Here is a 12,710-nt window from a genome sequence, read left to right as displayed (position 1 = left end):
TTTTAAGTTTTGATTTTATTACTCTACTATCTCTAAACAGTAAGACAACTTATACAGTTTATTCTACTTCAGGAATTATTTAATTACCTTTCTTTTTAATCTTTCAGTGCGCTCCTCTCCCCTATTCTCTCTCACTTGCACATAGCGCTCACCTCCCACTGCACCTATCACTTATCCGTCTCTCTCCAAGTTACTCCTCTCCTCAATCTCTACTCTCCGCCTCTCTGTCTCCGCTACAGTCCACCACTCCATGTTAGTGTCAAAGTGTTTCACGCACTAGTCGATAGACAGAATGATAAATTTCTACCTGTGTCGACTAGCACGTGTTGACACTTTAATCCAAGATAGCAATGCTTTTTGTTTTAGGTATATTTAAGCATTCTTTTTACCAGTAAAGTATAAAACAAAAGAAATTATTGTATGATTGTCTATATGGATGTCATCATAGTTACAAAAAATGATATTGAGATAGTTAATGGTAATGAAAAGTTAAACTTGCCTCAAAGAAATGACTGACCCATTCAAATATCAAAACTTTGTAGGGGAAGTAGTAAGGAAGCCAATATATCTTACTATTGCCAAAAAAATTGGCAGCATATCCTTTGTGATGTCATTAGTAAGAGGGAGACAGAAAAAATTCAGTATCATGCCAGTGAGTAGTGTACCAGCATGGATTATCATGAAGCAAACAGAATTCATTTCTATGACACAATTAAAGCAAAATAAAGCAATTGACAAAATGAACCTAGTTATAACTTCAATGTAAAAGTTTATGAATCATGATTGATCAACAGATTCAGTAAAAAATAATTAAGCTTTTCTAGAAAGTTTGCCATATGAACAGAGACAATAAATTAGTAAGTCATTTAGAATGGCAATAAAAACTCAAACCATTGTATGGTTCAAACATACCTTACTTGATATATGGTCCAACACAGCTCTAAGAATCCAAGGCAATGATCTTGGTCCGAGAAGTTGGACAATAGCAAACATATGAGGAATCCCAAAGAACTCAGAATACAGAGCCACTAAGCTTTGATATGCCAAGTTCAAATCCTACAGAAAGACAGAGGATCAATCTCAAATGAAATGTCAATATATCAAATTGGATCCTGTACTATGCTGGAAAACTAGCACAACTAGCAACCAGCTTCACCAAATAGACTCAGTTCATTAACATATTATATCAGGATAATATAAATGAATGAGGAAATATAATTGAAGATTAATTTAAGAAAGATAAATTGAAGGTAAGCTCAAAATTGATGGAGTAAGAAAATTTTTTAAATTAGAATAATGAAGCCAGCTAGAAAAGTGATTGTAGTTAGATATATATGACCTATAGTCAAACAAACTTGAGGTGTACTTTTTGTAAACACATGAAATATTTATAGCACGTGTTGCAAACACAAAGCAATTTAATAGTTAAATAAATAAGGAATTCTTTATGGTAAGGCAAGAGCTAGTAGGGCCAACATAGAAGATAACTACCAGCACCTAATATACAACCGAGCTTTTCTTATTATGATCAGCCATCTCCTACGAAAATGTTGTCAATCAAAAATGGCATATATCCAGTTTCCTCTCGAAGAGAAATAACTAAAGATTATGCATGATCAATGAGCTCAATTGGACGATACATTTAGTTGTCCATGCATAACACACTCTGAACATTTATGAATACACAGAATTATATAACCCAATCTGGTTGGCTGTCAGAATATTTTCCTTTAGGATAGTAAAATAGATAATCATGGTTAATGAAAAAGCAATCATTCTATGTATAAGACTGATGAAGCCCTACTTTCTTCAAACTATGTAGGTCTCTTTCTGTAACATACAGAAAAAAAATCAAATTACATACTGTAGGTAGTCACCTCGACCTATGTATATTGTTGCAAATCTACCACCCGAGCTCTACCTATGTATATTAATAATATGGGAGGTCATCCACATAGATTCCCCACTGATTAAGCGATTGCTTCAGATACAGGACCTTGCCCTGTTGGCAGCTGGGACACGATAGATGCTGATAGATTGGTTTACTTGGGATGATGGAGTGGCTCAAGCATATGATTTCTTTAGGCACCCTAGCTCTAAGAAACTATGGGTCCGAACAGTGTGGAAGGCATATATTTAGCCGAGCCATGCAGTTACATTTTGAATGTTGGCGCAACAATGTCTTCCCACTATAGATAGAAAGGAGTACTTGGAGGATCGATAGTGCAACTTCTGTCGTTAGGTGCTAGAGTCCTAGGAGCATCTTTTCTTTAGGTGCCCCCTTATTGCAAAGCTTTGGAGGAGAATTTGAGAATGACTTCATATGTGATAGGAGATGTCTATGTACAGGTGGATGATGTGAGTCTTTGGGAGATACTACCAAGGGAGTAGGGTGTCAACAAAAGCTTGTCACCTAGCCTTGTCTTCCATGATTTATTATGTTTGGCTAGCGAGGAATAATAATTTCTTTAGAGAGAGGCAATTAGATATTGAGAAGATTTTCAGGAGTGTGCAAACTCATGTGTACTGATTTTTTGGAGTATACTCTGATATGACATTGCGTCAAGCATAAGTACCTCGTAGGAACTAATGGTTTGATTGGGGTGAGTGTCTAATGGCTTCCCATTAGCTATATCGGATGGTTGATGTTGATGATGGGCTTGCCTAATTCAGTTTGTACCCCTTTTCCTTTGGATTTAATATATTTTTATTTATCCAAAAAATTAATAATAAATATAAAAATTATGATTTGAAATCTAGTGTCCTGCCAAGTGGCACAACAGAGATGTACCATTCTACTAATCAAATACTTGACTTGATGTTTGTAGGCACAAATATTTTCTTCTGAGCAGACTCTACAAATCGCTGATGAGTATCATATTGTGCCGACACTCAGTAAACATTGAACTATGTCAAAATAAATTTAACCAATGTTGATTTGAAATCTTGTGCCAAATTCATCTTCATATGCATTGAAGTCAAAAAGAAATTATACCATGTCAAAATTTGTTTTTAATTTTTAAAAAAATCATAAAAAACAATAATAATAAAAACTTGAAACAATAAAATACTAAATTTAATTTTTCTAAAAATTTCAAACCACAAAATAAATCAAACTAAATAGTCAAAATAAAATTTGAGTATTTAAGTTGAAGTTAAATTGAGTTTGGCTTGAACCTAATGGGTAGGAAGAGTGACTAGGGGTTGGTTTGAATGGCGGTTGACTTAGATTTGTTTTGACTAAATTATAACAAAATTAAATTTTTAAGTGGAATTCAATCAGTTTAAAACAAATTAGATTTTTTTTTTTAATTTTCTCTCCTCACTTTCTCTCTCTTGCGTGATTTCTTCCCACGCAGATGTTAGATTTGAGCGGTGTCCTAAGGCAATCGTCTTACGGTTATACTATTTATTAGATAAATAGCAATTCACTATTTAAGTGCACATTCCATATGTTTTTTATTGGATCTTAAATTCAAATACTGAATGTCCGCAATACAATTCATAGCATGAGAGAATTTATGATTGGATCACAACTAGTGAGCATCTTTACATATGCAATTATGAATGTATTAAAATTATCCCTAATCGAGGAATTGATGAACATGAACATCATCGATTCTGTCGAGACTAGCATGTTTAGACTCCTTGGTTAACCAAGCAGCCAATCTCACTGCTGGAAACATTGGATGTTGAGAGTTAAACATGGATGCTAATTAAAGGTAACTAATTCATTGGAGTGACCTACCTTGAGACTTCATATGGTTCTATATATATGTCAATGAAGATCTCAGTGCAGCTTAAATGTGAGTTTCCTTTGACTTGCGATATTCAAGTCACCTTGGTCATGGAAGCTTATACTTTGACATCTTAAGCAAGCATCTCCGAGGAGGTGTGGATCCAGAAAAATTGGGTATAAGTCAAAGTGCCCGAAGGTGTTTGAATAGCCCACAGAAGATTCACTGCTCCTTCGAAAAGGAGACGTATACCTTACGGTCGTTTGTCAGGATTGTTACTAAAAGTCTTTGGTCAAAACATTATATGTCAAGAGTACGATACTTTTGGACACATGTAAAAGTAACTTGAATCCACGAGACAAGAAAGCAGCTTGGGCAAGGTGTGACGTAGTCAGCCTAGTGGGAACCGACACATAGACCATGTCCTGAACCAAGCGGGTATAAGACAGTGAAAGGAATGAGACACGTTTAATTGGAGTTGCTAAAGGGTTTAGAAGATGTTCTAGAATCAATCGTGGATTTTCCGATCAATTAGGGATTATGATGTACTACTAGGTGTCACTCATGATCGTTCCGTAATTAATGGTTAATTATAGACGATCAACATAACCGAGAACCTAATGGGTCACATGCAATACAAATTTTCCGAAGGACTTAAAACGAGTTTGATAATTGGATTCTCAGAACGAGATAGATAAAGTCTGGTTGGACCGGACAATGGACAAAATGATGGAATTCGTCTTTACGAAGACGAAATGAACAAAATTGATTTCGTTCAAATTAGATGTCGTTTAGTTAGTGAACCAAACGATTCAATTTTGAACCAAAGTTGAACCAACTTGGTTTGATTCATGATGGAAGAGGTTTTGGCAAAATGGAAGAGATGAGGAGATTCGTCTTGCGAAGACGAATTGAACAAAATTGGTTTGGATCAAATCGGAAGTCGTTTGATCAGTAAATTGAGCGAACCGAAATTGAACCAGTTCGTTACAGTAAACCCTAAATCCGGTTCAGCTTAATTAAAGTTTTTCCCGGTTTAGGTTTTATTTCCTCCGTTTCGAGCCCAACCCACCCATTACTGTAGCTCCTCAAATAAAAGGGATCGTGATCCTGTTGCTCTTCTTCACCGCGCGATCAAGGTGTCGCAAGGGGCTGTGGTTGGTTGACTGCCAGCATGATGGCACCACTAGACCTGTCGACTGCTTCGTCGGCCGAGGGAGAGTAGCGGAACTCTAGCCCCTTCGCGTAGGCGGTTGGTGGTTCCCGAGCGGTTGCCGACTTTCGAGTGTGCGATCGGTGGAATCGGAGCTCACCGTCGGCTGGTTGCTGCTCATGATGGCAACTCTTTTTTTCTCCTGAGCCCAGTGACAAGAATAGAAAGAATCCCACCCGGCCAGCCTTGTTTCTTCCGAGAGACACCACCATGGGTTGCGCTGGATTCTTTCTTGTGCTGTAGAGAGGTTTTGTTGTAGAGAGATCATGTTGATGTAGAGTGATCTTGTTATGGGAGAAGGAGGGACTACCTTTTTGTTTTTCTTTCCGGAGTTTGTCCCTTTTACCGGAGCTATTGTAGATACCGGGTTGGAACTTGTTGTTCTGCCGCAAAAGCACTCGTGTAGGGCTGTAACCGACTTTCGATGAATTGTTATCGAGGACAGATGTTGTCGGAAAGAAAAATATGGATAATAACTCTTGTGAAGAGTTGTCAAGTCGCGACCAATCGACATCAATCGTCCGATGACCGTTCGTATATTGTGGAAGCTTACGAAGCTTTCGAAGATTATTCCATCTTTGTCGGAAACATTCCGACTAATTGTCCCAAATCCGTGGTCAATGATTGACCACTGAAAACTACATCGAGAATATGATTTACGGTGATAGTTAGAAAGTCCCGGAACGATCGCGACAAACGTTGTTGCGTGATTTTCGAAATAAGACTTCTCTCGATTCGATCGTCATTGATCATCGGCTAGTACCGAAGACGATGACGTGACTTGTGGCTTCCAAACCTGTCCAGACGAGAGCTTGGCGTAGATCATCAGTAGAGGTGGGACTTCGACGAGAACCGCTTGATTGATACCAACACCGCTCAACGTCACCGCAAGGTACGCGTTTAGAATAATTTATAATTCTGTAAATTTTAAATTCCTGTTATGCCTAGTACATGTTATTTCCTGCTTAGCATATGTGTGTTATGATAATAATTAGTTGTTAATTATTTGTTTATTTCCACTGCGCATGTTTGCGAAACGTGTAAACATGCGCATTGCACTGGGGCGATCCTAACAGTGGTATCAGAGCATGATAATGCAAGGCTTACGCGTAAAATGATTTTACGTGTAGTAGTTAGTCGTAAATTTAATTTAAGAAATTTTGAAATTTAATTTAGAATTTCTAATTATGGAAATTTTCTAATAAATTAGGAAATTTCATATTAGGAAATTTATTTCCTAATTAATTAAATTTTCTAATTAAAATTTTATTTCTTAAAAAGAAAGATATTAAAATTTAATTTAAATTTTATAATTATAGAATTTCCTAATTTGTTAGGAAATTTGGATTAAAAAATTTATTTCCTAATGAATTAGATTCTCTTAATTAAAAATTTTCTTAAAAATAAAATATTTGATTAGATATCAAAATTTGTTTCCTAATCTAATTAAAGAATCTTGATTTATGAAATCAGATTCTTAACCATATTTTATTAAATAAGATTTACGATAACTATGACTAAAAATAGTCATAATTAGTTACTTTAATTATATCATATCATGTCATTTGTCATGATTAATTGAATTAATTATGTCATGCCATGTAATTTGCCATAATTAGTTGCATTAATTATGTCATGTCATTTATTGTTATGGCATGTAGACAATTTGCTATTTGTATGAAAAGAGAATAAGACCTAGAAATCCTTTATAAATAATTAAAGTTAACACCTTCCGCTAATATGGTTAGAACCGAAGTTTAATTTATTGTTTGGGTTGTTGGACTCCCTCCAAGCTCGATCTAAAATTCAACATGTTAGAACCATCGAGATATGATCTCACAATTAGCGGGCTGGCTTTAACTTGAAGCGTTGATTTGTTGTACTCTCTCCAAGATCAACGTAGATAGAGGTGAAGTTGGGTGTTATACATATAATGTATACGTGTTAATGCGTTAACAACCCGATGTTTATGCGAACATTCAATTAGTTGATAGCATAATGTGATAGTTATGTATACGTGATACATAATCGGTATATGATACCTACCATTGTAGTTAAGAATGACTTATTAGACTCTCTCCAAAGTTGTTCTTATCCATAAATGGATATCAACCCATTTGGAGAGTACCTACAATCTCCCGAATTCAAAGTAAGGGCTTTTGTTTAAACATTCAATTAGTTGATAGCATAATATGATAGTTATGTATACGTGATACATAATCGGTATATGTACCATTGTAGTTAAGAATGACTTATTGTAAATTGTTCTTATCTAAATGGATATCTTATTTACTTTTTGAATTCGTAAATTGTATTTCTAGATTTAATTGATTACGCATATTGTCTTTTATTGCACATAATTTAGGATATCAATAATTTGAGAATTGTTCTCAAAATCCAAAATTGCAAACTTTATCTTGAGTCCGTAAAAGGAAAGTAGGCATGTGATGCCTTTTCTGCTTGAGATAGTTTCGTAATTGAATGTCATACTATTTCCTCGTCCACTCAGGTATTGGATATTGAGTGCAACTCTTATATATGTGATAATATATAGGATCTAAAGAACAGTAAAAAATTTATCTTTATAGTTGAAAAAAATTATTACAGTGTTTCTGTTTTAAAGAATATCCTTTTTATTTATTATTTAAATAGAAAGGGGTTCGATTTTAAGTAACAATTGTTGTTACCTAATTTTGAATGAAATTCTTTATGACCAGAACATTAAATAATAATATCTATGTGTTAAATATTTCCAACGAGACATTCAATATCGAAACAAACAACAAGCATGCTCGAAAAGATAATCAATTAACCTCCTATTTGTGGAATTATCGTCTTGGTCATATAAGCATTTGATTACATTCATTTGATACATACGAATCATGCTTTAATGGCAAGATAATTAAGTTACCTTTTATCGGAAAAGGGAACTAGTGGGTGAGTTACTTGGCTTTATTGTTTGGATTGTCCCGGTGCAATGCGCGTGTTTACACGTTTTGCAAACGTGTGCAGCGAAAATAAACAAATAATTAACAACTAATTATCACAACACACACATGCATAAACAGGAAATAACAGCGTACAAAGCATGACAAGAAATTAAAATTTTTTACAGAATAATAAATTATTTTAAGCGTACCTCATTGATGACGTTTGAATGGTGTTAGCATCAATCGAGCGGTCCTCGTCGGAGTCCCGCCTCTACTGGTGATCCACGCCAAGCCCTCGTCAGGACGGCTTCTGAAACCACGAGTCGCGTCATCGTCTTCGGTACTAGCCGATGATCGATGACGATCGAATTGAGAGAATCCTCATTCCGAAAACCACGCAACAAAATTTGTCGCGATCGTTCCGAGGCTTTTTAACTATCATTGAGAATTGTATTCCCGATGTAGTTTATCGGTGGTCAACTTTTGACCACCGATTTAGGACAATTTGTCATCGATGAACGTTTCACCGATCAATGGAACCCTTCACAAGAGCTCCGATGGTTGAAAACAAACTCCGATCGGAATCGTATTCCCGATCAGGAGAATAAGAGAAAGTACACGCGCTCACCTAATTGGCTTTTTTGGGCATAGAAGACTCCTTCCCCTCGCAGCCAAAACTAGAAATTGATGATAAACATGGACTTTGCTTGTCACAAATAAATTCCATCATGACACTCCTACACAGCCGAAATAGAAGGAAGAAGGGTTACAAGGAGACTAGGGTTACTAGCTAGTGTCAAACAAAAGAAAATATTATGTATAAATTCATCAAACTATTATGCTAATGTTAGATTGTTCCTTAGAAGGAATTACAAGATCCAACTATAACGTCTTAGCAAAGAACGCTATATCTCCGTAAGAACTTGAGTATATTGTTAAATATATAAGAGTTCTCACTAAGATTTAAAATATCGAACCGTACCAAGATTTCGATCTCCGATCAGAACGATACAGTTTCGATATCATATCTTATTGTGCTGGTATAGTTCCGATATTTTTAAAATATAAAAATATATTAACTAAAATAAAAAAATTTAATCTAAATATTTAAAAATATAAAATAAAATATTTTTAAAAATAATAAGATAATTTTACGAGTTTTAATAAAGTTCATTTAAATTATCTCCAACTATAACTAGGAATTGATTATTAAAATCTTATTAAACGTGAGTTTAAAAAAATAAAACAAAAACCGCGACTGGCCATGCGCGAATCGGGGGCGCGCACGAAAGTGTCATCAGGCCCGTGACGCTTCAAGTGGCGTCAGGCCCGCACGACGCCTCCAATGGCGTCGCCGAGCCGGGCAACGCCTCCGATGGCATCGCCGAGGTCGTGCGACGCCTCTGAAGCTCTGGAGGCGTCTCCCGATCGGAACGTCTGTGCCGGTGTCGGTCCGTCGGTAGAAGAAAATTTTTCGCTGGTATCGCACGATACGACTCGAGATTTCAATCCATAGTTCTCACATCCTACATTAGATAAGAACACATTATAACATTATAGGAATATTAGTTGTTTTAGATTTAAAACATGAAATGAAAGAATATAAAGATGATAGAGAACTTATATTTTAAGTTATGGTGCATAGTAAAGAGTAAAATGAGAAATAAAATAGTTATTATTGTTAATAGTTCATTAAGAGATGAACTAGTAGGAGTAGGTAGCAAGGAAAATAAGATTATAACTCTCAAGATAGTAGTAAAAAAATTACTAATGTAATTAATATATATGCACTTCAAATAGGATTCAATGAAGACACCAAATTTGAGAAGGCCTTACTGAGGTAAATGCAAAAAATTCAACAAATGTAATGATTTTAATAGGAAGTTATCTAAATGGGCATGTAGAGTAAGAAATGAGAAATATGATAGCGTGCAAGAGGCGATGACTTTGAATATGAAGGAAAAGTTACATTGGATTTCACGATAGCATATAAATTTATAATAACTAATACATTTTTCAAGAGAGAAGAATACCTAGTTGTGAAAATAATAAATCACAAATTGACTTTCTTATAGTCAAGAAAGGAATATATATGCACTTCAAATAGGATTCAATGAAGACACCAAACATAAGTTTTGAGAAGACCTAACTGAGGTAATGCAAAAAATTCGACAAATATGATGATTTTAATAAGAGATGATCTAAATGGGCTTATAGAGTAAGAAATGAGAAATATGATAGCGTGTAAGAGGCGATGATTTTGAATATGAAGGAAAAGTTATATTGGATTTCGCTATAACATATAAACTTATAATAACTAATACAGTTTTCAAGAGAGAAGAATACCTAGTTGTGTTCAACAGTGAAAATAATAAATCACAAATTGACTTTCTAGTCAGGAAAAGAATAGAAAAATTTATAAAGATTGTAGGGTCATCCTTAAAGAAAGTTTAAACATCAACAAAAGTTAGTTGAGTTAGATACGCACCTTAAATATAGTAACAATAGAAGAAAAACATCGTGACTCGAAATAAAATACCTTTAAAGAGTGTAATAGCATAAATATTAGAAGAAATACATCGTGACTCAACAACGACATAGTATAAAGATGACACGAAATTTGAAAATGGTAGTCAAAAGTGTACTCGGTGAGTCAAGAGGATGTACAACTAAATAAAGAATCTTGGAGGTGAAATAAAAAGTAAAGGAGAAAGTGGTGGAAAAATGAACAACCTATAAGTTACTCTACACTTGTAAGAATGAAGAAAATTTTAAAAAGCATACAATAGTCATGAAAGAGGCCAAGAAAATGAGTAAAATCAAGAATGAAAATTTTGAATGTTTGTATTGATAGCTTGATACAAAAAAGGAGAAAAAGATATGTATAGAATAACTAAAGTGAGAAAGAAAAAAACAGAATCTTATCCAAATCAAATGCACTAAAGATGTATCCAATAGGGTACTAGTAATGAAGGATGAAGAAATAAAAGAGCAATGAAAAAGTTAATTTCATTAATATTTTAATGAAGGTTTAGGTGGACAACTTAGCTTAAGAAACTTAAATAGGTCAGAGGAATATAGAAATCAGAAATTTTAAGTAGGTTAGGAATGCATTTAAAATGGTATAAATATATAGACAATTAATAAATACTTCAATTAGGCGATGTGAAACTATAATAAATGTGCACATTAAATGAGAAAAAGGAAGACCAAAAAAGACTTAGTTAGTAATGATAAAATAAAATAAAATTTATTTAGATATAGATGATGATATAGCAAGGATAAAGCTCAATAATATATAAGAATCCATATAGCCAATCCCACCTATTGGGATAAGGCTTGGTTGTTATTCTTGTTATTAGAAACTTCAAATATCAAAAGCAAAATGAGAAAGCAGTTAGACTAGATGATATTCTAATAGAGGTATAAAAGTACATAAGAAAGTAGAATTTTGAATGACTTAAGAAATTATTCAATCTGATATTGAAAACAAACAAAATACTTAATCAATGGAGGATAAATACTTTAGTCTCCTATACTAAAAGAAAGTAGACCTAAAAAATTATGTGAATTATAGGAGCATTAAGCTAATGAGTTATACTATGAGTATTAACCAACAATGACACACCGCACCTACTGTCTATCACCACTCCATCACAATCATTCATCACATAGCCCCAATGCTACCTTCTCCTAGTGCATTGACACTCCATACTACACCACTCTTTGCATGTGTTGCCTTTCCTTTGTCCCCTTCCATATGTTCTTGTGAAGAGTTGTCGTGGAGAAAATTGATGTGGCAACAATTGATTCCTGAGTAAATTCTTATAAAGGTTGAAGCAAATGCCTTAGTTTACTTTATGTATCCTCAAAACCAAATGCCTCTAATTGAAACAGGCAGCCAGCTAAACTCAACTACTAAATAGATAATCAATATTAACTACTGAAAATTGTTCCCTATGCGCCTGTAACAAAAAAAGGAGATGCTGGTAAACAAAAAGCATGAAAAAGGAAGGAAGATAGAAAAAGCAGGATATGAATTGCTGCATTAGTATCTTACCTGAGAACCACAATATAAGTAAGGTTTTTCAGCTGGAATAGTTGCTTTTTCTGAATCTTGACGTGCTCCTGTAGAAGAACGAATGAATCTCTGTGTAGTGTTGCAGAGAATGTAATTGGGCAAAAAGTCATTCTGCATCTCCGCCCAAATCTGGTAAAACCCCAAATATTTAAAATACACCATTAGTCTCGCTTATGTTCACACTGACTAATCATATTCTTCCATAATTGAAAGAAATGATCAAACAAACATAAAAAAGAAAAAGATATGAAGTATTCATTTCAGAAAAGAAACAATAGTTAAAATTTAAACATTCTATTCGTGACAGTTCCAGAGAAAGTAGAATCATCAACTTTGTGCTATCTGAACATCTAAACAGTCCAAATTGCACCATTTTGTTTTGATAAGAGAGCTGGAAAAGAAAAACTCCTACAAATAACAGTCTGTTTGGGATTGTATGGAACAAGAGAAACAATAATAATTTCAATCCAACACACCAAGATAAAAATACCACTTATGGATTGATTACCCACCCATTCTCAATTTGTGTGCTTAGTTTCTTTTTAATCATTTTAGTCACCTAGTTTGATCGATTCCCACTAGCTAATTACTTTTCTCTTCTACATTTAGTACATAATGAATAAAAGCTCAGTATGCAATTTCTTTCCTTAGTGTTCATTAAAGAAATGTGAATTTAAGATATTCAAAGATGGCTCACAAAGGTGCCTTGTTAGTAACCAGAGGGTTCACAATCTTCTAGTGCTAACCAG

General features: G+C 34.4%; 1 protein-coding gene across 1 annotated transcript in view; it reads right to left on the bottom strand.

Moving 5' to 3' along the window:
* Positions 1-12,710, bottom strand: part of LOC141815415 (protein PIR) — a 112,717-nt gene that overhangs the window by 24,258 nt on the left and 75,749 nt on the right. The window contains exons 23-24 of the mRNA XM_074703366.1: positions 11,941-12,090; positions 913-1,056 (exon numbers count right to left, since the gene is read on the bottom strand). Of these exons, the coding sequence (XP_074559467.1) occupies positions 913-1,056; positions 11,941-12,090 (294 nt within the window). The remainder of the gene's footprint in view (positions 1-912; positions 1,057-11,940; positions 12,091-12,710) is intronic.

The sequence above is a fragment of the Curcuma longa genome, chromosome 21 (genome assembly GCF_044706935.1).
Source record: "Curcuma longa cultivar G26 ecotype Majalengka, Jawa Barat chromosome 21, ITB_CL_G26_1.1, whole genome shotgun sequence".
NCBI classification, from domain to species: domain Eukaryota; kingdom Viridiplantae; phylum Streptophyta; class Magnoliopsida; order Zingiberales; family Zingiberaceae; genus Curcuma; species Curcuma longa.
This window is presented reverse-complemented; position numbering and strand designations above follow the sequence as displayed.